This window comes from Panicum virgatum, chromosome 6N (genome assembly GCF_016808335.1).
Source record: "Panicum virgatum strain AP13 chromosome 6N, P.virgatum_v5, whole genome shotgun sequence".
Taxonomy (NCBI): domain Eukaryota; kingdom Viridiplantae; phylum Streptophyta; class Magnoliopsida; order Poales; family Poaceae; genus Panicum; species Panicum virgatum.
The window spans coordinates 40,575,652-40,600,079 of record NC_053150.1 but is presented as its reverse complement, the minus strand read 5'-3'; the positions used below and the strand labels follow the sequence as shown (position 1 = coordinate 40,600,079).

The following is a 24,428-nucleotide window of genomic DNA, read 5'->3' as shown; positions in this document are numbered from 1 at the left end:
TGCATCATTCTAGTGTAGACAAATGAATAGCGGTGCCAATTCTTGATCCTTAGGCTTAGGGGCACCTCCAGGCCTCTTTAGTTCAAATATTTGTATTACCTTTTCAAAATTGGACCCATTTTGGAAAACTAGTATAACAAATGAAGGTCAGTTAACTGTTTCCTCGCAACATTTTTCCATAGGCTTCAGTTTAACCCAGAAATTAGTGTATCCATTTTACTTGATCATCATCATAGTCTACAGTGGTGTTATTCATTGGTACATCATGCTAGCTGAGCATGTTGATTTCTTCTATATTAAAGATATACTTACCATTCTATGCAACCACTCTTCTTCTGCGCTTCCACTACAAACTATTTTTGTAAATGGGCACACATATATCTGTACCTTGTGCACACCTACATACATGTTTATGTGTGTTGGTACACTGATTTGCATGTCTAATTGTGCAGTTGTAGGGTTTGCAAAACTAAAGTTGAATGCATATATGCTTACCATATTCAGCAATGCTAGAAAATTTGAAAAGCATATGGTTAAAATTTACCTTTAGTTTTCTTTAAAGCTAAACCAGCAATAGCCCACGATACATTCTTCAGTTTCACTTTTCCAGCCTGCAGAGATTATAAAACGAAATAGGTCTTCACCTGTTGTTGAACATAATAGGCTATCTGTATTGCACAATCCTGATTTGTAACCATAGTGTTCACCTTTGGAGTTGCATCATCATCATCGTCGTCACTATCTTCATCTTCAAAGGATTCACCTCTAGCAAGTGCATCATAAAATTCGTCGCCAGGTTCAGAATCTTCAAGTTCACTCTGTATGATCAAAGGTTCAGATGATTTTGACTTCACTACTGTTGAAGGCAAATCAGATGTCAAGGCTCGATTGGCAGCAAAGTACTCTCTTAAACCTGGCCATAGTAGAGAAAAAGCAAGGGCTTTAATACATAATCAAAATTATTTCATATTTGTTGCAAACTTGCAACAGAAGTGGATTTGACTAACCTGCTACTTGGCTGAGCAAAGCAAAAGGGATACTTTTGTCAAAATTTGAAGAGTGTGTTCGCTTCCATCTGCCCCAAAAACTCAGAGAAATCTCCAACATAAGAGTAACAACACACTTTGGACTTGATCCTGATGTGTTCAACCTCCTTATCTCCCATGTTGATGCTGAAAGATGTAGCACAATTAATACTTTCCAACGCAATGGGGAAAACCAGTGGGGAAAAAATCCAAGTAGTATGCAAGAGGGAGTAGGAGTTAGTCCATAATGAACATCTAGGATAAAGTGGTGTCCGCCCATGTTTATTTTTACTTATACAACCTTAATACTATGTTATGTGCGCACTAATGACGGGAATAATTAGTGTATTCCTCCAACCCTAGATGGGTGGGTATATATAGATCCAATACATGGGCCTTTAGATGGGCCTCTATACACATGGGCTCAATATACTCCAACACCCCCCCCCCCGCAGTCTGAACTGCCGGCGCAGCGGTGTTCAAGACTGGACAACAATAAAGCTAACACCCCACGCAGTCTGAACAACCGACGCAGCGGTGTTCAAAACTGGACAAGATGAGAGCACAAGTAGAGCACAAAAGGGCTAATACCCCCCGCAGCCACAACTAGCCACCGGCTACGTTGAGGCTGGATCAAAACCCCGAGAAGGTCGACGAGGGCAGCCCCTTCGTGAAGATGTCAGCAAACTGGGAGGTAGTCGGGACATGGAGTACCCGAACATCGCCGATGGCGACTCTGTCGCGCACGAAGTGTAGGTCGATCTCCACGTGCTTCGTCCGCTGATGCTGGACGGGGTTGGTGGAGAGATACACGGCGCTGACGTTGTCGCAGTAGACGAGCGTGCTCTTGGCGAGCGGGCTGTGGAGCTCCGCCAAGAGCTGTCGCAGCCAGGACGCCTCCGCCACGCCGTTAGCGACAGCCCGGTACTTCGCCTCGGCACTGGAGTGGGAGACAACCGGCTGCCGCTTGGACGACCAGGAGACCAGGTTGCCGCCCAGGAAGACGGCGTAGCCGGAGGTGGAGCGACGAGTGTCCGGGCAGCCAACCCAGTCAGCGTCGGTGTAGACCACCAGCTCAGCAGAGGACGAGCGGTGAAGTACCAGGCCGAGGTCCACAGTGCCACGGACGTACCGGAGGAGACGCTTCAGCGCAGCAAGGTGTGACTCCTGGGGATCATGCATGTGGAGACAGACCTACTGAACAGCGTAGGTGAGGTCCGGCCTGGTGAAGGTGAGGTACTGCAAAGCGCCGGCCAGACTCCGGTAGGCTGTAGGGTCAGCCACCGGATCACACAGATCAGCAGACAGCTTCGCCTGAGTGTCGACTGGAGTGGAGCAGGGCTTGCAATCAGTCATCCCAGCCCGCTCCAGAATATCGAGGGCGTACTGCCGCTGGTGCAGAAGGAGACCAGACGGGCGAGGCTCAACAGTGACGCCCAAGAAGTGGTGGAGCTGACCAAGATCCTTCATAGCGAACTCCTGCTGCAGAGAGGAGATGACACTCTGAAGCAACTGCTGACTGGAAGCTGTGAGCACAATGTCATCGACATATAGCAGCAGATATGCCGTCTCATCCCCACGGCGGTAGATGAAGAGAGACGTGTCAGACTTGGCCTCGGTGAACCCCAGTGTCAGCAAGAACATGGCGAACCGAGAGTACCAAGCCCGTGGAGCCTGCTTCAGTCCATAGAGACTTGTTGAGCCGGCAGACCATATCCGGACGACTCGAGTCCACAAATCCCGCAGGCTGAGAGCAGTAAACAGTCTCTGACAAGGTGCAGTGAAGAAATGCACCGTGGAGCCTGCTTCAGTCCATAGAAAGACTTGTTGAGCCGGCAGACCATATCCGGACGACTCGAGTCCACAAATCCCGCAGGCTGAGAGCAGTAAACAGTCTCTGACAAAGTGCCGTGAAGAAATGCATTCTTCACGTCCAGCTGGTGCACAGGCCAAGTGCGCGAGAGCGCAAGTGAGAGGACCTTGCGCACCGTAGCGGGCTTCACGACCGGGCTAAATGTCTTATCATAGTCCACACCAGGCCGCTGAGTGAACCCCCGGAGAACCCAGCGAGCCTTGTAGCGTCCAGTGTGCCGTCAGCCCGACGCTTATGCGTCCAAATCCACTTGCCAGTCACCACATTGCAACCAGACGGATGCGGCACGAGGTCCCACGTCTGGTTGGCAAGAAGAGCCGCGTACTCCTCTTCCATCGCACGACGCCAGTGAGGATCCGCCAAGGCGTCGCGGACAGAGGAGGGTACCGGAGAGACCCGCGGCTCTCCCTCGGTGGCAGAGAGAGTCGCGACCTGGGACGCCATCCGCTAAGTCACCATGGGATGGATATGTCGAGGATCCCGATGGATGACCGGCGGGTGGTACACCTCCGGCTCTGCTCGAGAGGGAGCTGGAGGAGGCGGCGGCGGCGACGGCTCCGGTGTCGGCGTCGCAGGAGCCTCCGGAGCAGGAGGCGGCGCCGGTGTCGACGCGGAACGACGCTGGTACACCTGCACCGGCTCAGCGTACCGCTGCGGCGCCGGGTTCGGCGCCGGACGACGCCGGTACACCTGCACCGGCTGAGCGTACCGCTCAGGTGCAGGGGAAGGCACCGGGGCCGCGCGTGGCGCAGCAGAAGACACCGGGTCCGTGCGCGTCACGACCGGAGGTCCAGGGGCCGCGCGTGGCGCGACCGCGGGCACCGGGGCCACGCTCGGCGCAGCAGGGATCACCGGAAGTGGTGCCGGTGCGCCGGGAAAACCTGCAGGAAAAGTACAGACAGGTAACGGTGGCTGAACCACCGGGTCAGTCGGAAACAGAGACGCCAGCTCGGGATCAGAAAAAGGTGTGGAGGAGGTGGAGTAGGGGAAATCCGACTCGTCGAAGACGATGTGTCGGGAGATCAGAACGCGGCGAGAGGTGAGGTCAAAGCATCGGTACCCCTTGTGGTCAGGGGAGTACCCGAGGAACACACAACGAGTCGAGCGGGGCGCCAGCTTGTGAGAAGCGGTGGCGGAAGTGTTAGGGTAACACGCACACCCGAAGACCCGAAGGTGGTCGTAGCGAGGAGGGGTAACGAAAAGAGCGTGGTGTGGAGTGGGAGCAGGAGAAGCAGTGGACGGAAGGCGGTTGAGTAGTTAGGTGGCGGTGTGGAGGCTCTCAGCCCAGAAGCGCGCGGGGGGGGGGGGAGGAGCCTGGATCAGAAGGGTGCGTACGACGTCGTTCGTCGTGCGAATCATCCGCTCAGCCTTGCCGTTCTGAGAGGTATACGGACAAGACATACGCAGCTGAACACCCCGAGACAGGAAGAAAGACCGGGAGGTAGAGTTATCGAACTCCCGCCCGTTGTCACACTGGACGGCCTTAACGGTGAGGCCGAACTGAGTGGACACCCAGGCAAAGAAGTGGAGGAGGGTGGGGAAGGTCTCAGACTTGGCGCGCAAATGGAAAGTCCAAGAGTAATGAGAAAAATCATCAACAATGACCAGATAATATCTATAGCCAGACATGCTGAGTACAGGAGATGTCCACAGGTCACAGTGAATGAGATCAAAAGCATGCGCAACATGCGAAGAAAAAGAAAACGGAAGTCTAACATGACGACCTAACTGGCACGCATGACAGAGGTGCTCAGCAGGAGCCCTAGTACATGGAACATCGGTACTACGGCGGAGCTGAGCCAAAACGTCGCGGCCGGGGTGACCAAGCCGGTGGTGCCAGGTGGTGGAAGAAGGCGTCACGGCAAAAGCAGAAGATGAAGAAGCCGAAGGCGAGGCAGCGAAAGCAGGAAGCCGAAGAGTGTAAAGGGGCACCGGGCTGTCACATCGGAGGAGCGGACGCCGGGAAGCCGAATCCTTCACAGTAAGACCAGATGAGTCAAATTCGATAGAACAGGAGTTGTCAGCAGTAAACTGGCGAATAGAAAGAAGGTTGTGAACCATTTGAGAAGCAACAAGAATATTAGAAAGACGAGGAGTAGAACCCACGGCGGTGACAGGAAGGCAAGATCCATCACCAACCATGATAGAAGAAGGACAAGAGGAGTGTGGGGGTCGGACAGAAGAGAGGATACCAGGATCGGGAGTGGTGTGGAACGAAGCACCCGAGTCGGCGATCCACTCGGTTCTCGTCGGCGGCGTCAGTCCCATGGTGCTGAAGGACTGCGCCAGAGTGGCCTGGTCCCACCCCCCAGGCCAGGTCGGCTGCTGGCTGGGCTGAGCGGGCGGGGTCCAGGACGGCGCGAAGGGTGGAGCAGCGCCAGTGAACATGGCCGCCGGCTGGAGCTGAGGACGAGCCCCCCCTCCCGGACCCTGGAACAGCCACATCGAGATGCGCCCTGACCATGGGTTGCTGAAGGATGGCCAGGGCGTACCTCCAGCGGTAGGGGCAGGAGCGGGAGCCGGTGTCGGCGCGCCCCAACGGCCCCCACCAGTACCGGTGCTCCCAGAAGCAGGGCCACCAGTGCCGCCACCACCACCCCGTCGCCGGTGACGTCCACGGCCCCCCCTCCTCCGGTCTGCCCGGCGGGAGCAGCACCAAGGAGGGAGGTGGCTGGAGCAGCGGAGGAGGCCGGTGGAGTAGCAACGAGCGCGGCGGGGGTGGGCGAGGACGATCCGGGCGCGAGACCCCTGGTGATCTCCTCGAGGGCGAGGTCGTCCCGGACCTGCAGGAAGGTGGGGAAGGGCCTCTGGCGGGCGATCCAGCCCTTCAGGTGGTCGTAGGTGCTGCTCAGCCCCCGTAGGACATTGAGCACCAAGACCCGATCGGACACTGGATCCCCGAGGTCGTGAAGAGCATCAGCCATGCTCTTCATCCGCCGGCAGTACTCACCGACGGAGAGGTCCCCCTGCACGAAGGTGCGGAAGGTGGCGTCGAGCTGGAGGGCGCGGTACTCGGCGTTGCCGAGGAACTGCCCCTCGAGTGCCACCCAGGCCTGCCGCGCGGTGCCGCCGTGTGTCCTGACGAGGTCCTGAAGATCCAGGGAGATGGTCCCGAAGATCTAGGACAGGGCGACGCTGTCGAGGCGCAGCCACGTCACGTCACGCGCCTCGATCGGCGAGTCGACGAGGACGTGGTCGTCGAGGGCGTAGCGGCGGAGGGTGAGGAGGACCTGGTCCCGCCAGCGGCCGTAGGAGGACGACGCGCGGTCGAGGAGGACGGAGACCAGAGCCCTGATGTTCTGGACGCCGGCCACCTGGAGGTGGAGCTGGGCGACCATGGGGTCAGTCGGGTCGTACCGACCTCCAGATCCAGCGTGCGGGGCCTGGTGGGAGGAGGTGCCGTGCTCGAGGTCGACGGGATGGCCGGAGGAGACGCGGAGGAAGCGCTCCGCCTCGGCGACCCGGAGGGCGAGGGCGTCGGCCGTGGCGCGCTCGCGCTCCCAGGCGAGGGCAGCCACGCGGACCCGCTCCTGGGCCGCTGAAGCTTCCGACTTGGCGGCGAAGAGTGCCGCAGCGAGAGCGGCGTCGGCCTGCTGACCACGGAAGGCGGCGGCGGAGAGCGGCGCATCCATGGGAGGCATCCCGAGCTCGGGTCACGTGGGACTGGCGGCGGCCACAGCTGCTGCGGGCTACTTGCCGGCAGCAATCGCAGCTCGGTGGGCAGTGACGGCGGCAGCAGCGGTGACGGCGTCGTCCGGAGCGGCGTCAGAAGGCCCACCCGCGCCCGCGCCCGGAACGTCCTGGGCGGCGGCGGCGGTGGTCTGGGCGGCTGCGGCAGCCGCAGGCCCTGCCTGTGCGACGTCCAGGGCCCCCTGTGCGGCGGCGGAGGCCCACCCCGCGGCTGCGGCGGTGCTAGGACCCGCCGGGGCGGCCAGGGCGGCAACCCCAGGGCGGATCTGAACGGGAGGGCGGATCCGGCGTAGGGCGGCCGCGGGCCTCCCCGAGCCCCGTGCGCAGCAGAAGCAGGGGAGGACATGGGCCAGGCGGCGGCGGCGGCGCCCAGCGCGCCCGGCGCAGGGCCCCCTGCGCCCGGAGCAGAGGAGGAGGGAGGGAGAGGAGGGAAGGAGGAGAGGGGAAGGGAGGGGGCCGGCGGCGCCGGCGGCCGGCCATGGCCGGCGGCGGCGGGTGCTGCGGGCTGGGAGTTGGGAGGGAGCAGAGGAAGGGAAACCCTAACCTAGACTACTGATACCATAATGACGGGAATAATTAGTGTATTCCTCCAACCCTAGATGGGTGGGTATATATAGATCCAATACATGGGCCTCTAGATGGGCCTCTATACACATGGGCTCAATATACTCCAACACGCACCCATGTGCCTTTTATAGGATACACTTGTTTAATTTCATTTCATCTAATCTACCATCAGCTGAACAATGCAGGGGCCAGATAAATTGGTCAGTTATAAACTTCACCTGGTATCTGGTAAAGTTAGTGTTTGGTGGGACGAAAAACAAAATGGGGCATATAGTATATACATTGTAATTTTTGAAACTTGCATCTGAAAAGGTAATTAGAAACTATGTGCCCTCACTATTCGTCCTGTGCATCTTGGTGAACCAAGCAGCTTGGTTGGTTAGTGCTTCCAGACGGCCACCCAGGGCACCAATTTGTGCTGGGAAACCAGTTTTAGCGAGTTTCCTGGCTAGCCATGGCGTACTCCTCTATTTTAATCCAAAAACTGCCCAGAGGGTCTCACCCATGGTCAAGAAAAAATAGAAAAAACATTTTTACCCTTTTAGGGTTACCAGAAGAAATAAATATAGTTTGAGGCTAGGGTGGCAATCAGACAATGGTGAATTATATATGGTTCATGGGCCAAAATTGGACACCACTTTCTACAGATGGGTTCTGAGCTTCTGGTCAAATCCAAACTGTAAAGTGTAAAACTCATCTTGCCACATTCAAGTCCAACAGTTCACTAGTTCTGCGATAAGCCCAAGAGTATATGCACATTCACTTACACAACCACGAACTTGGAAAAAATATTTGTCAGAAATTTTTTCTAGTTGGTGCGTTCGTGAACTGAAAGATCACAAAAGTCTTCTGGAATTCAAGTTTCATAGAAACTACAAAGTGGCAATTAGTTAATGCAATTTTACAGGTATATCAAGACATCAACAATGTGCAATGTTCGCTCAATGAAGCTTACATATATTAAACAGAAAGTAGAGTGGTTAAGAACTTTAGGTGTTCCAACTTTTCTGAACATGCTTGTTTCACAGAAGGTCAACGCAAAGCAAGCTGAAAAGCTAAAAGGTGCAACCATAATGAATACTTCATGGAATCATACTAAGAACACAACAAATCAGATCAAGAAAGATCAATCTTACGGTTGATTTTTGCACGTTTGTAACCATGCTTTGGAGGTCTTTTGTTGTGACCAATGGGACACTGCAAAATGGCTGCATAAGAGAAAAACTTACATGACCAACTCAACTCTGAACCTGTAAAGCACATAACTGGAATCTGATGGATATCAATTGTTGATTTTTTGTATGTGGCTACCAATTTTCTCAACAGATAGTCCACTGGACATAGTCACAACAGGATTTGTACATACATATTTTATGCACAACAGTACATCTTTTTATAGTTCACAGTAAATATTATTTGCATCCTACCATGACTAGAAGATTTAGAAAAACTTTTGTATGATATACCAATGTAAAGCAAAGTTACTACCAGATATGCTATTTAAAAACAGGATATCAATTCACAGTACTCGAGGAAAAAAAGACTATACTTACATGCAGGTCCATGAACCGTGATGGTTACACTTAAAAGACAGCAAGATCATTGAGTTATAATCAATCAGGATTGCAAACAAAGTAAATTTAGGAGGGTAATTTTCACTTATTGTCCCATGTAAAATGTTTTATAATGTATTCCTCAAAAACAGAAAGTTTGCAAACTTGGGTGAATTGACATCTTCTCATGTAAAAATATCATATTTGCAACACTTTTCAGAAAGCATAGGGAGCTATAACATCAACTGATACATAGAAAACTGCCAACTAATTTTTACGCAAGTGTTACAATTGAATATAAAAGGTTGAACTCATATCACATTTCAACCTAGGTGAACATAATAAAGTGTTTTAGGAGTTAGGACATACATCATCTTTGGGTTATTAAAGAAAATCATTCATATTCAGATATCATTACCAAAAGACTGACACAATAGATTTACTTACTATATGCTCCGTCTTGTCCGCGAAACCATTGCCTTGAGAAAACAAAATCATTCTTTCCTTTCCACCTGAGAACAACCTCTGTAAGTGTTATTTTCCTACAAGGCTACAGACCATGGCTTAAAAATTGAAGCATACATGTTCAGCTATAAGAAACATGCTTCTTCACAAAGAGGAGGCGAGACAGTGGTCTATTGCTGGGGCTCGAGGAATTTCTCATCTCGCCCCAGCAGCTCCTGCCACCTAGGTGGTGCTGGTCTTGTTTTGGTCTAGTCACTTTTATTTGTAAGAGTTATCTAGGAGTTTTTGGGTGGGTTACAGGCCCATAAATTCTGGAATACTCTGGGGTTCTTGTCCCCTCTTTATTCTTCTTAATATATTGAAGCGCAGCTCTCCTGCGCGTTCGAGAAAAAATGCTTCTTCACAAAGCTGATGGATGATCAGAGAAATCACAAAAACCTGCACGTTACTAATATCAAGATTTGTCCAAATGCCAAAAGATGGCTATCTGATCATGCTCAGAAGATCTATATAGATGTTCTACACTTCTGTGTCATTGGTAAGAATTAATGCTGACAAATAGGTAAAGGTCTACGACTGCATCAGAATCGTACATATAAAGATAATGATAGGAAAGTACCAATTTAAATATTTTGGTTCATAGGTCCCATAAACCACATCACAGTATCCATCAATTGTTTCCACCAACTCCAAATCAGCTGTCAACATATCCCACCTATCAACGTTTCATAATGAGTTTGCATTGTGTTCTATCCACAAGGAGAAAAAAAGTTAAACATATATTCCACTATAAGATTCAGATCTATGTTCCATAGATGCAAATCAACTGCTTGCTTTGCTAGCTTACTCGTATCTCTTATGCTTATCAAGATTGAGAACCACTTCAAACACAGTGTCAGGGTTTGCACCAACCACCCCAACAGACTTAAGAAGTATTCCCTTTCCACCCTGCAAGAAAAGGAATAACATTACACATTTTCCGCAGATAGAGCATGTTGAAATATACTCCAAGATTAGACAGCAACTAATACAAAAGAATGGGATGGGCTATAAATCATTGCATGAAGATGGATGGTCTTGGCATTTCTCACTCAGTGAAGCCAAGAGGTATGTTTTTACAATTCTGTACTGCTGTTCTGTATTTTATCTAGGGAAAGAATTTTTGGATTAGTAAATCAGTGCAAGAAAGTTCAGACAGGTGGAATACTGATATGGAAATAGAAGTTGCTGTGCTGAAGGATATGTACATATGTATAGAACTGCTATTGTGTAGCTTGTCCCTCCCTCCCTCCCCATAGGAGTGCAACCACATACTCAAGACTGCTACAAACTTAGACAGCTAGCAGGCAAATATTGTGAGGCCTGTTTAATTGCCATCACATATAACATATTGCTTACTGGAGAGTTACATATTTGTTTTAAAAGAGATAGCCCAACAAAGAGACAAAGGAAATGGATCATGAGAAAATGGCTAAGTTCATCGGAAACTTGCAAAGCTACAGTAGTATGCCATATGTTTGACCTTAATAAGTAAAATAGCTTTCTCACCTTTGGGTTTGCAATATCTTCAAAAATTCTGATACCTGCACAGATATGGAGCTGATGTGAGATAAAGATAAGTCGCACGTCACTCAACATAAACACACAACTTTAGCCGGATTGGTTAGGTGGCCTTAGTAGCACTTCTCAGGTCCTGGGTTCGACTCCCGGTGGGAGCGAGTTTCAGGCTGAGGTTAAAAAAATCCCCTCGCCTGCCTACACGCCAAAGCACATGGAAATAGGTCCCGGCTCACCCCGGCCCGCTCTCACACGGGTTACGGTATGGGTTACGGCGCCCCTGTGTAAGGGTGGGGCAGGGGTTTGGGGGTTTTCTCGGCCTGCGTAAGAGGTCTTCTTCTTGCATTGCCTGGGGGGCGGCTTGCCCCTCGCAGGCCGAGTTTTTTTTTTAACTTTCGAATTTTCCATTTGCCTCTAAGAATATGAATAGCAGAAACAAAGGTGATGCACTTAAAAGTTATGCTATTAACCACTTCTTCCTGCAAGGCACATAATCTACTTAGACAATTATTTATGCTGTTAATACAGATCACATCATAAATTCAAATATAAAGAACATATCCTCCTGATAATAGTAAACTTTATAATTGCCCATTATATCATTTAAGAAGCCCAAAGGAGCTGAAGAAGAAGGTCTTTGTGATCTAACAGATTGGCTTGTTACAAAATAACACCATGGCAGTTGTAGAAAGGTAGAGGGATAGCCGAGGAAGACACAAGCTGTAGAGCGGGGAGCAAGCTTGTGTTTGGCAGTGGCAGTCAGTCATGTTGGGATAGCACAGACAGCCGAAAACGCGAAGGTGAGCGTAGTCGGGTGGCTGGCGATATAGCAGCTCGTAAGGGACGTTATTCTAAACAGCAGAGGAGGGGCGCCGGTTAAGGAGGTAGGTCGCCATGGCGAGGGCCTCGGCCCAATACTTAGGCGACATGCCAACATGAATGAGCAGGGTGCGAATGCTATTGTTGAGGGTCCAAAGGCCCAATACTTGGGCGACATGCCAACATGAATGAGCAGAGTGCGAATGCTATTGTTGAGGGTCCGAAGGACGCGCTCGGCTTTGCCATTCTATTGGGAGGTGTAAGGGCACGAGAGACGTAGGTGAATGCCTCGGGATGCAAACGTGGCGGCAAGAACATTATTAACAAACTCAGTGCCGTTATCAGCCTGAACAACTTTAATGGGAAGGCCGAACTGTGTCTGGGCAAAGCTGTAGAAATTGGTTAGATGACCAGCAACCTCGGATTTGTGAACAAGGGGAAACGTCCTGCAAAAATGTGTGAAATCATCAAGAATGACGAGGTAATACTAAGCACCCGAAACACTCGCTACAGGAGAAGTCTAGACATCACAGTGAACTAGTTCAAAAGGCATGGTGCTGATAGAACTAGAGGTACTGAATGGCAGACGCACATGCTTGCCAAGCTGACATGAATGACATAGAGTATGACTAGATTTATTACACTGGATGGAGGCATTATTTCTAAGCAAATCTTTGGTGGCGGCCCCGGGGTGACCAAGACGCTGATGCCAGAGACTGGTGGAGATGTCGATGCTGGCGTGTGGAGCTACTAGGCTGGCGGGGATGGTGTACAGGCCATCGTAGCCATTGCAGCGAAGAATCACGCGACTGGTCGGGATATCCTTAACAGAAAAACCAAAGACGTCAAATTTAATAGTGCAGTTGTTGTCTTTGGTGAACTGGCGAACTGAAAGTAAGTTGCACACTAGGGAAGGGACAACAAGAACATTATGAAGAGAAAAATTTGACGCGTGGGTGGGTAGGTATGAGCTGCCATGACCCATGTTCATAAGGCGACTAGGCGAGCGACCCCCGCCTGGACACCTAGGCGAACTAGGCGCTAGGCGAGGCGACGCCATACAAACATATTAATATATAATGCCACCAAAATTCAGAAGCAAATCATACCAACAATACTGTCAATTCTTAGCATGACAGACCAACTTTCATATATACCTATGTATATTTGTGAGAAAATAGAAGATTTAGGGATTAAAATGTGAGAAAATAGATGTTATAGGGACTAGAATGTGAGAAAATAGAAGTTACAGGGACTAGAATGTGAAAAAATAGAAGTTTCAGGGACTAGAATGCATCACAAAGTCATATATTCGTATGTTCTATAATTATTAAAAAACGAAAGGGACAAAACGAAAAATAACCAAATCTTATCTCTTCCAGACTTCCACCGGTCGTCTCCTTCCCATCCCCATCCCGAGCGCTCTCTCTCTCTCCCCCCAATCTCTCTCACTCCCAGGCGGCAAATCCTAGCGGCTGCAGCTCGTGCTCTCCCTCCGGCGGCCGCGGCTCCTCCCCTCCCCCTCTCCCTCTCCCTCTCCGGCGGCCGCGGCTCGTCCTCCCCATCGTCGGCAGCCACGGCTAGTCCTCCCCATCCCCGGTGGCTGCGACAGCCCATCCAGCAGCGGCGCATAGCTAGGCGACCCCGACGCCTAGAGTTCTTCAGCGCCTGGACGCCTTGGAAACCATGGCCATGACTGGAAACCGGGATGGTTTGACCATTGCCTACTGTGATGAAAGGATGGGAGGGGGGTTGGCGAGAAAGAAGTATACCATCCGACGAGTGCATGTGGGAGGTCGCGTCAGAGTCCATGACCCAGAAGTTGGAGTTCTAGAGCGCCATCTGGTTCAAGGCGGCGATGAGGCCGGCCCAATCCCACATCTGAGGAGCGGAGACTTGCGCCGGGGCGAACGCTGTGTGGGCCTGGGGGTTGGAGCCGAGAAGCCCTGGAACGCGCCGACCCTGGCCGCCTTGCCACCCACCGTGGCCGCTGGACCACCCGCCCTGGTCGCCTTGCCAGGAGCCGCCAGCCTGCTGACCCGAGGGACCCTGGGGGGCGTACGGGTTGAAGCAGACCCGAGTCCCATGAGGCGGAACTGGGCCCCCTACGGGGCGCCCTGTTGGACGCCGGTCTGCAGGCCGCCGCTTCCCTTGACTCCTTGGCCGCCGGAACGGCGACCCTTGCCGCCCTTCTGCTTGGGTGCGCTGCTGCCTCCGCTGTCCCCACCCTTGCTGCTACCGCCCGTGGCGACGCCCGTGAAGGAGCGGCGGCAGCAAGGGCTGGTACAGAAGGAGGTGGTGGAGGCGACGAGGGCAGTGGCCGCCGTGTTCTTCGCGTCATTGGCGAGGCGCAGCTCTTTTAGGGAGAGCAGCTCGTGGGCACGCGTGAAGGACGAAAGAACCGTGGTGTTGGCGATGTCGTCAGCGGTGGAGTCGAAGCAAGGGTTGAGGCCGCGCAGAAGGCTGAGGACGACCTGGGAGTCGGTTATGGCGTTGCCAACTTGTTGAACGGCGGCAGCCTTCGACTTGAGGCGCTGGCAGTACTCGTCGATGGTGGAGTCGCCCTGCTTGAGGGTATGGAATTCCTCGAGCAGGAAGACGGCGCATGAGGCCATGTTGGTACGGAACAGGGCCTCGATCGCGACCCAAAGTTGGCGCGCGGTCTGGTTCTTGTCAGTGATGGCGAGGTCGAGGACGGAGTCGTCGACGGTGCGAAGATCCAGCTGCGCACGCAGCACTCCGCCACATCCCAATCAGGGTTGTTGGGCTGCGCTGCGGTGCCGTCGATGTGGCGGCGGAGACTGAACTTGCTGCACAACGCCGTGAAGAACGAAGCCCACTTGGAGTAGTTGGCGCTCTTCATGTCCAGGGTCACGGGAACGTGAGGCTTGACGTTGACGGTGGTGTAGGGGTGGACGACGATGGCTTGTGTTGGTGCGGCAGGAAGCACAGGCGAGGAGGCGTCCGTCCCGGCGGCTGGAGGAGGAACTCATGGCGGCGGCACTAGATCATCCAAGAGCGGCAGCCTGCTGGTGGACGCGGCGCGAGGGGATCGCGCGCATGCAGGGGAGGAGGCTGTGCCCTAGGCCAGGGAGCGCGGGGGGGGGGGCTAGGGCAAAGAGGGGGGGCGCAAGGGGGAAACCATAGCGCAGGGGAAGGAAGGAGGGAGCGGAGGCGGAAGGCCGATCGTTGTCTTCTCTGGATACCATGTAGAAAGGTAGAGGGAATAGGGAAACACCACACACCCTATGCGGGGGGGGGGTGTGGTGACCTCTCATTATATAGCCAATGTGGCTTGCAATACAAAAAGATGTACACGCCCAATATGAGCCTCAAGTATACGCACACAGCTATACATTCTATCAGCAGCAACGCTACCTGACTGTGACCTAATCAGTTAATCTAAGTTTGCCTCTTGTGTTTCACAACATATCACTTGCAACATTTTGCTTCACTATTTTCACCGATGCAGAAGATAAAGATATATCAGATTAGAAAAATATGCACAGCACCTTATCCATAAATAGAAAACCAGGAACACCAAATATTAGTCAAAAAAAACTTTACTCGATTATGGTTAAAATGGTGTGGCAGTGTACACATTGCCCATTGTGAAGAAATTGTCTTGATCATGCATGTGAATATTTGAGGAGCATCCATTTCGTATGAAGCCAACAAAACTCGTTTTTGCTTTATTTTGCATGGTTTCTCTTGCATGCTAACTATCCAAGTTAAAAAAAATGTTTTACAAAAGGTGGCAAGTGCTAGGGTAACTGTGCCGTGAACTGTATGTGCACAGCCGTTGCTTTACTTTTTCCAGGAAATGAGATAGAAAGATCACTTATGCAGTTTCACCAAATAAAAATACAGTTGTGTAATCATCCAGCAGCACAATGATGCATAAGAGATTAATAGAGCAGATACAGGCAGCTGAAATAAATATTACTAGGGTCGAACAGGATAGTATATAAAGAATTAAATATACCATTAAATGTTCGAACATATCTCCATTCATGCGCTTCAAATGCATCTCCAGTATCACCTCCAAAGTTTGTATTAACCCTTTCCTGGCAACGAAGATCTGAAGACTGACGGAGGAGCATTTCAGGCCCTGTAAAGAAAATGTAATAAAAATCAACGTAGGTGAGGAAAATAACTAATGCACTGTTATCCATGTTGTGGATGACTTAAACAGAAAAATATGCATGGTTCATTGTACTGATTATAGTCTGTAAATATTTCACAATTGGGTCACTCAAATATTTGATTATTCTACAAGCAAGTAGCTGAAAAAGACTAGCTGAATGATCTCCTCTGCCACCACATCAGAATGAAACCTTCAACTACCTTGCCATGTTTGGCCTACATTGCCATCAAACTATACTATGCCTCAGCTCTTTTTCTACACCAAGCCTAGCGGCCCCCCATCTTGCCATGCCACCTCCTTGACATGTTTAGCCTGCATCGTCATCCTCGCATTGCACACTCCTGGACAAATATTCTCCACTCGACTAGGAGAGACCACTATTCTCAACAGGAATGAAGGATATGGATCTGATACAGTAATGTTGTAGCTTTAATTCTTACCTTTACCAATTCTTACAAGTTTTCCCAAGCCTTGTGCATATCTCCTAACTCGAGGCCGATGACCATCAAGATTAATCCTACAGTAGTAAAACAGTCACATGACGTCCGGGTGTCAGTGTTTCATTAAAGAGAATTATTAATAAACAAGAAAAAGGATAATTGATTATCATACTCATTTTCATTCTGCAATCTGTTCCAGCTAACACCCCTCATCAAGTCATGGTCTGCCTGTAAGAAAACATCATGAGAAAAGATGCATCAAGTCAAAGAAACATGAACAAATCAAATATAGCTGTGATTTAATGTGGACACCAGCAGCTGCAAAATTTAATGATCTGAATGCATGCTAAATGTTGCTTCATAGTTCCTACTGTTTGCACATTTTTTGCTATTTTATGACCAACATCAACAGCTGAACCAAACAATAAAAGCAGCCTTTCAGCACAAGTGCCTTGAACATTAGTATGGTTCCACAATGGACAAGGTGTTGAGGATGCATCCATAAACACACTAACTACACCTAAATAGTAGCAGTTAATTTTTTAGAGCATTTGTTAAATACCAACCTGTTGTTTGGCTTGTTCAAATGCTTCAATCCATTTCCGGGCTTCACCAGGAGAAGCACATGCTATCTATCAAAACCACAACAGCAGTAACATTCAGTTGCCATGGAGAAATGGTGCTTACAGATTTGCAAGTACACCATAAGCTGAGTACCTCTCCTTTCTTTGTTTGATCCAACCGATTGTACAACCTTAGGACATAAACATCCTACACATTTGGAAAAGAAATTGGTAAATTGTTATGATAAGAACACAAGACATATCTGAACAAACCACACAGCACCACATGGAAATCACTGAAACAATGTAATGGCTCCTATGTTAGAAGCTCAATTCTAACTCTCATTGAGCTGAGAGGATGACAATGAACTTGGGACAATTTTCTGGTTTTCTCATATTCACAAACTCAAAGCCATACCAACCCAAGGGGCTGGGAATACATACTTATAGGCAGCCAGGGCAGGCAGCCAAAGATTGCTGCAGCGAGGCAGCAATCAAGCAAAAGATGCTAAGATGCTAGTCAAAAAAAACTAAAGCTAGATGCTGTCCTAGCAAACTGAAATATGCTAAAGGAATAGATGCTCTGGTCCTTGCAAGGACCCTATGCCTTATCCATCCAGCACAAAGACTTATCCATCATTCTCCCCCTAAGTCTTGTGTGTCGTCTTGTGGGAGGATTGGACCATCCCGGTCCTGGAGCAGAGCTCAAGGAACTTGATCCTCCCAAGGGGCTTGGTGAGCAGGTCTGCAAGCTGGTCCTTGGTGTTGATGTAGCTTGCCTTGATGCTCCCGTCCTCCAAGCAGTCTCGGATGAAGTGGTACCTCACCCGAATGTGCTTGCTCCGTTCATGGAAAACGGGGTTCTTCGCCAAGGCCAGGGCGGACTTGCTGTCCACCTTGAGCTCCACCGCTCCAATCTCTCCGCCGAGTAGATCACCAAGCAGTCGAGCGAGCCAGAGCGCCTGAGTCGACGCGGTGGAGGCCGCTATATACTCGGCCTCGCAACTGGACAAGGCCACCACCTGCTGCTTGACCGACTGCCAGCTAACAAGGCACTCGCCGAGGAAGAAGAGGATCCCGCTCGTGCTCTTGCTGGTGTCGATGTCACCGGCGTGGTCGCTGTCGCTGTACCCGACGAAGTGTGCCGCTCCAGGGCACCTCGGGTAGTGGAGACCGTGGTCGAGAGTCCCCGCAACATAGCGGATGATCCTCTTCACGGCCTGCTGGTGCTCCGTCGTCGGTCGCTGCATGAACCGACTAACGTAGCCGACGGAGAACGCCAAGTCCGGTCGTGTGTGGGCGAGGTAGCGGAGGCTCCCCACAAGGCGCCGGTACTGAGTAGCGTCCACCTCCTCTGTCGTGCTGTCACGGCTCAGCTTCAGCCTCTCCTCCATCGGAGTGAGAGCTGGGTTGCAGTCGGTGAGCCCAGCGAGCTCGACAATGCGCTTGGCGTAGGCGCTGGTGCACCTCGATCCCCAGGTAGAAGGAGAGAGGCCCCAGGTCGCTCATCTGGAAGGTGGCCTTCATCTCCTCCTTGAACACCACCACCTCCGCATCTTTGGTGCCGGTGATCACCAAGTCGTCGACGTAGACACCCACCAGCAGGGCATTTCTGCCATTGCCCCGCCGGTAGATGGCCGCCTCGTGCGGGCTTTGCTCGAAGCCCATACCCTTGAGCGTGGAGTCCAGCTTGGCGTTCCACGCCCTCGGGGCCTGCCGCAAGCCATAGAGGGCCTTGCGCAGGCGTAGCACCTTACCCTCCTTGCCGGGGATCGCAAACCCCGGCGGCTGGTGCACGTAGACCTCCTCCCTCAAGTCGCCGTTGAGAAACGCCGACTTGACGTCCATGTGATGGACGCGCCAGCCCTCCTGGGCAGCCAGCGCAAGGAGAAGTCGCACGGACTCCATCCGTGCCACGGGAGCGAAGGCATCGTCGAAGTCGACCCCCTCCTGCTGCACGAAACCTCGTGCCACCAGGCGAGCCTTGTGCTTGACGACGGTGCCGACTTCATCCCTCTTCAGCTTGAACACCCACTTAAGGGTGATCGCGCGGTGACCACGAGGGAGGTCATCAAGCTCCCAAGTGCGGTTCGTCTCAACCGCATCCATCTCCGACTGCATCGCGGCACGCCATGCCGCGTGTCCCTCGTCCTCTGCGAAAGACCGAGGCTCGCCGTCGTCGCACGCGAGGTGCAACTGCGCCTCCAGGTCGTGAGGCACCAGTCCCGGCACCGGCTGATCACCGAGAAGGTCCTCCATCGTACGGTACCGCAACGGCTCGCCGTCGTGGTACGCGTCGACGCGCTCCTCGTCGTGAGAGAGCGGAGTAGCGAACTCCACCGGACTGTGCTCAGCACGAGCAGGTGTCGAAGTAGACGTGCCCGGAGGAGTGGCTATCGGTACTGGAGTGCGCGGCGTCGCCGGCTGTGGTGGTGCAGCCGAGGAGCTCGGCGCAGCCGGAGTCGTAGCTGAAGGGCGTGGTGCCGCCGGTGTGGCGGGCGCCGGAGTCGGTGGAGGCTCGGGGACCGGGGTAGGCACGCTCGGTGAAGAAGAGCTGCCTACTCCCCCGGCTCCCTCGAAGTGGACGTACTCGACGGTGAAGTCGTCGTACGTCGGAGCCGAGCCGTCGTCCACCGCCTTGTCCCACGCCCATCCTCGCCCTTCGTCGAACACAACGTCGCGCGCCGTGCGCACACGCTGTGTCTCCGGGTCGAGAATGCGGTAGGCCTTCGAACCCTCCGCGTAGCCGATGAACACTCCCGGAGTGCTCCTGTCGTCGAGCTTGCCGATGTGGCCAAGCTCCTTGGCGAACGCGAGGCAGCCGAAGATCCGCAGGTGGGAGACCGCCGGCTTACGCCCATGCCAAGCCTCATACGGCGTCATGCCGTCGAGTGCCTTGGTGGGCGAGCGGTTGAGGATGTAGATGGCCGTCACCACCGCCTCTCCCCAGAAGACGGCCGGCATGCCCCTCTGCTTGAGGAGGGCCCGGGCCATCCCCACCACCGTCTGGTTGCGCCGCTCGACGACGCCATTCTGCTGCGGGCTGTATGGCGTAGAGTAGTGGCGCTGGATGCCCTCATCCGCGCAGTACGCCGTGAACTCGGCCGCCGTGAACTCGCCGCCGTTGTCGGTGCGCAGCACGCGCAACTTGCGGCCGCTCTCTGCCTCCGCAGCAGCCTGAGCACGCCTGATGGCGTCCGCAGCCTCTCCCTTGCTGCCGAGGATCATTACCCACATGAAGCGGGAGAAGTCGTCGACAAGCAGCAGGAAGTAGCGCCGTCCTCCTGGTGTGACCGGTGTCACCGGGCCACACAAGTCCCCGTGTACCAGCTCGAGCCGCTCCTTGGCTCGGAAGCTCGCCTGCTGGGGGAAGGAGTGCCGCCTCTGCTTCGTCAGCACGCAGACGTCGCAGAGCTGCTCCACGTGGTCGAGGCACGGGAGGCCTCGCACCATCTCCTTGGCGCCGAGCCGCTTCAGGGCCTCAAAGTGGAGGTGTGCCCAAAGCGCTCGTACCACTGCCATGCCTCGTCGTCCCTGCGAGCTGCAAGACAAAGAGGCTGGGCCACCCCGACATGGAGGATGTAGAGACGGTTCTTCCCTCGAACCACCCTGGCGAGAAGCTGGCGACGGTGGTCCCAGATGCGGAGGACCCCGCTGTCGATCACCACGCGGGAGCCGCTCTCATCGAGCTACCCAAGGCTGATGATGGAGTTCCGCAGCGCCGGGATGTAGTAGACTCCGGTGAGCATCCGATGCTCTCCGGACTTGGCGGTGAAGATCACGGAGCCCACGCCCTTGATCTCCACGGCGGAGGAGTCCCCGAACCTGACGGAGCCACCTACGTCGACGTCCAGGTCGGAGAAGAACTCCCGCCGCCCAGTCATGTGATGCGTGGCGCCGGAGTCGAGGTACCAGCCATCGACCCTGTCGTCGTCGGAGCCGTTGCCGAGGAGAACTCGGGCACGCGGCTCGTCGAGGTGGAGTAGAGCGGTGACAGGCGGTGCCGCCGGATGCAGCTCCATGTCCCCGTGGAGTAGAAACAAAGCCGGCTCGTCATCCGACTGGGCTTCCGCGACGTGGGCTTGGCCCCCACGCCTCCGCTGCGGGCAGTCCCTGGCCCAGTGGCCGGGCCTGCCACGGTTGTGGCAGGCGTTGTCTCGTGCTGCCTTGGGCCTGTCAGCGGCGCCGCCCTGAACATCTCCGCGGGCGCCACTCTCGGCGCGCCCTCGTGCCCCGGCTTGGGCACCTCCGCGCCCCTTTCGCGGCGCTTGCGGCCACCAGTCGAGGAAGAGGGCTCCCCCTCCTCCTGTCACCGCGCCGAGCCTCCCACTGCTCCTGAGTGAGGTGGAGCTTCCCACCGATGGAGATGCCTCCCGAGGGAGGCTATGGCTCGTCGCTGTCGACGACCTTGAGGCGACCTATCGCCTCCTCGATCGTCATGGTGGAGAGGTCCAGCAGAGACTCGATCGAGCGAGCGGTCTGCCTGTACCTCTCGGGGACGCAGCGGAAGAGCTTCTCGACGGCTCTCTCCTCGTCGTAGGTGTCGTCGCCGAACTGCACCACCTTCTGCAGCAGAGTGTTGAGACGGAGGGCGAAGTCATCAACATCCTCACCTGGCTTGAAGGTCAGGTTCTCCCACTCCTTGCGAAGTGCCTGGAGAGTGGTCTTGCGGGCACGGTCGCTGCCGATACGTGCCGCAGCGATGGAGTCCCAGGCCTCCTTGGCAGTTCGCTTCTTGGAAAGCGTGAACTGCATCTCGGGCGGGGCTGCTGCGATGAAAGCATCCAGTGCCCGTCGATCCTCATCGTAGTCGACGTCGCCGTAACGGACTGCCTCCCACATATGCCGCACCTGGAGCTTCACCTCCATGACTGCGGCCCACTCGACATAGTTGGTTCTTGGTGAGGGTGGGCCACCCACCACCAGGGACCGACGTCCCCTGACCACCGCCTGGAGGCCGTGGTAGCCGAGGGCGCCGCCGCGCGCCACCCCAGCCAGGAGCGCCGCCACCGCCCTGCGCGCCGCCGCCAGGGGCGCGCCGCCGCCAGGGGCGCGCCGCCGCCAGGGGCGCCGCCTCCGTCGCCGGGCGCGCCGCCGTCCAGGCCGCCGCCGGCCGCGCGAGCCCCTGGACCGTCGCCGGGCGCGCCGCCGTCCAGGCCGCCGCCGGGCGCGCGGGCCCCTGGACCGCCGCCGGGCGCGCGGGCCCCTGGACCGCCGCCGGGCGCGCGGGCCCCTGGACCGCCGCCGGGCGCGCCACCGTCCAGGCCGCCGCCGCCGGGGTGGGCTGCTACAGCCCACCGCGCGGTCCGCTCCCGCGCTCTCTCCCTCTCCAACACCTCAAGGTCCTCGTCGGCGGTGGCGTCGCCGGCGATGGAGCCGCTGAGGCTGCCGCGCAAGGTCTCAACCTCGACCTACGCCGCACGTGCTGCATCCTCCGCCGCCTCTGCTTCCACCTCCGCCCTGGCCGCCGCCAGCTCCGCTGCAGCCAGCCTGGCCGCCCTCGCCGCTGCTGCAGCGGCTTGTGCCGTCGCTCGCCTGCGCTCCTCTGCCGTGGCGAGCTCGGCATCTCGCTGACGTCGTGCGCTCGAGGCGACCGAGCGCTGAGACGGTGCGTCGGACATGGCGCGCCTCCAAGGGGCTGCTGCGTGGAGAAGGCGCAGCCTCAGACAAGCTGCTGCTCGTCTGCTCGGGTGAGGAAGGTGGAGTAGAGGGTGCAGCAGGTGCTGCTGCGCTAGCTGCTGCTGCTGGTGGTTGAACTGCTGCTTGGGAGGGAGAAGTGCAGGAGATGTCTAACCTACAGGAAAGTACGGCTCGGATACCAGATGTTAGAAGCTCAATTCTAACTCTCATTGAGCTGAGAGGATGACAATGAACTTGGGACAATTTTCTGGTTTTCTCATATTCACAAACTCAAAGCCATGCCAACCCAAGGGGTTGGGGATACATACTTATAGGCAGCCAGGGCAGGCAGCCAAAGATTGCTGCAGCGAGGCAGCAGTCAAGCAAAAGATGCTAAGATGCTAGTCAAAAAGAACTAAAGCTAGATGTTGTCCTAGCAAACTGACTGTCCTAGCAAACTGAAATATGCTAAAGGAATAGATGCTCTGGTCTTTGCAAGGACCATATGCCTTATCCATCCAGCACAAAGACTTATCCATCATCCTAGAGTTCATTTAGCCATGAAACAGGAACCCACAGTAGTCATGTCATTATGAATCTAAGGACTCAACAAAGGTTGGACCGTACCCCATGATTGACCCTCCGGCGACCAAGCTCCTCCACCATAAGAGTGTGGCCAACAGCACCCTTTCGGATAGGATCCTGAAACAAAATGTTTAAGAAGAAATAAGCCTATACAAGAACTTTTGAGAGAGAATCGTGAAAATGAAAAGCCAAATGAAAAGCCACTCTGCGGCGTTGTCTCCAAACATAGCTTTACCCAACTGTATGGCAAACTATTGGCCATTCGAGAACACCAAACATACTCAATTTTTTGATATGTATACCAGCATGGATACAGAAAACCTAAAAACCCCGAACAACTCCCAATTCAACAACTTTTCAATTTTCAACAAATAATAAATTAACAACACAAAAACGGCAGTCCAATGGTCAAGCAAATTCGCAAATTTATTATTCTCCTAGCAGACATGATCCGAGCAAAAACTAAAACCAAGAAATGTGCCCCCAAATTCACATATTTATGATTCTCCTAGCAGACATATATCGGTGAGACATTTCTGCCCAAAATGCCAAAATCCCTGCATTCTAGATTCTACTACCGGATCAAGCGAAAACTTACCTAACCAAAACCACAAGCCGCAAGCGTAACGAATTCGAGTATGCATTGCTCGGCAATTCCATCTAAATTCCCTAAGGTCCAAAACAAAACTAAGCAATGACGCATGCGCAAACTCAACCAGCAATTGCTGCGGGCAACAGGAAACCGACAAGTCCGGCAAGGATGCGGTGCGGTTACAGGCTTTGAGCGCCCCAACCAAAACGGGCCAGACCAAAATCCCGAGAAACAGTAACGCGAAAAAACCGCGAGAAGCAACGCGGCCATCCCAGTCATCACGACCGAACACGGCAAGCGGAGCGGGAGGAGGGTATTGGAGCTGGGGTGGAAGGGAACCGACGAGTCCCGGGTTGTCGTGCGGGTCCCGCTTGTACATGGCGACGGTCCTGCCGCGGATGACGAGGAAGCGGAGGTGGCAGTACTCGTGTCCGATGGAGTTGACGCCGAGGTGGTACACCCACCCGGAGTACTCCGCCGCGCTCCGCCCGCTGCCCCCGCTGCCGCTGCCGAGGTCCGGCGACCCCGCCTCCGAGAGCTCCACCTCGGACACGTCCCCGGGGCCCGCCGCCACCGGCGGCGCGGGCGGCTTCGCAGCGGCCGTGGTGGCCATCTCGGTGGCCGGGGTGGGTGGGTGGATCCCGACGGGGGGAAGGGCGGGGGGGTAAAGTGGGAAAGGGACGAACGCAATTCTCGAGCTGTGCTCCTCGGCTCCGACGTCGCAATTACAGGAGTTTTGTACGGGGGAAGGGAAGGCGTCGGGGACGGAAAGCTCGAGCTCGGGGGGTACGGCCCCCACGCGGCGGAAGCCGCTGCGCTGGAAAAAGTAGCCGTTAGCTTCGAGGCCGCATCGCCGTCGCCTCTCTGTGGCCAACTGGTCGTATCGTCGTATCGTACGCGTGCTTGGGTTTTTTCTGAAGGGATACGCGTGCT

The 24,428-nt window shown here is 54.1% G+C and overlaps 1 protein-coding gene across 4 annotated transcripts in view; it reads right to left on the bottom strand.

Moving 5' to 3' along the window:
• Positions 1-24,215, bottom strand: part of LOC120677756 (protein ENHANCED DISEASE RESISTANCE 2-like) — a 33,695-nt gene extending 9,480 nt beyond the window's left edge. For 2 of the 4 annotated variants that reach the window (XR_005676439.1, XR_005676441.1), the window contains exons 1-15: positions 23,839-24,215; positions 22,946-23,020; positions 16,854-16,907; positions 16,703-16,768; positions 16,309-16,364; positions 16,137-16,213; positions 15,535-15,660; positions 10,722-10,756; positions 10,021-10,121; positions 9,793-9,888; positions 9,156-9,220; positions 8,292-8,363; positions 1,008-1,172; positions 708-913; positions 545-611 (exon numbers count right to left, since the gene is read on the bottom strand). Coding sequence is in view for 1 of the 4 variants with exons in the window: in XM_039958939.1 (XP_039814873.1) it covers positions 545-611; positions 708-913; positions 1,008-1,172; positions 8,292-8,363; positions 9,156-9,220; positions 9,793-9,888; positions 10,021-10,121; positions 10,722-10,756; positions 15,535-15,660; positions 16,137-16,213; positions 16,309-16,364; positions 16,703-16,768; positions 16,854-16,907; positions 22,946-23,020; positions 23,839-24,108 (1,531 nt within the window). In the remaining 3 variants the exon portion in view is untranslated. The remainder of the gene's footprint in view (positions 1-544; positions 612-707; positions 914-1,007; positions 1,173-8,291; positions 8,364-9,155; positions 9,221-9,792; positions 9,889-10,020; positions 10,122-10,721; positions 10,757-15,534; positions 15,661-16,136; positions 16,214-16,308; positions 16,365-16,702; positions 16,769-16,853; positions 16,908-22,945; positions 23,021-23,838) is intronic. The other 2 variants (XR_005676440.1, XM_039958939.1) reach the window with 2 other exon arrangements.
• Between the last annotated feature and the right edge of the window lie 213 nt (positions 24,216-24,428).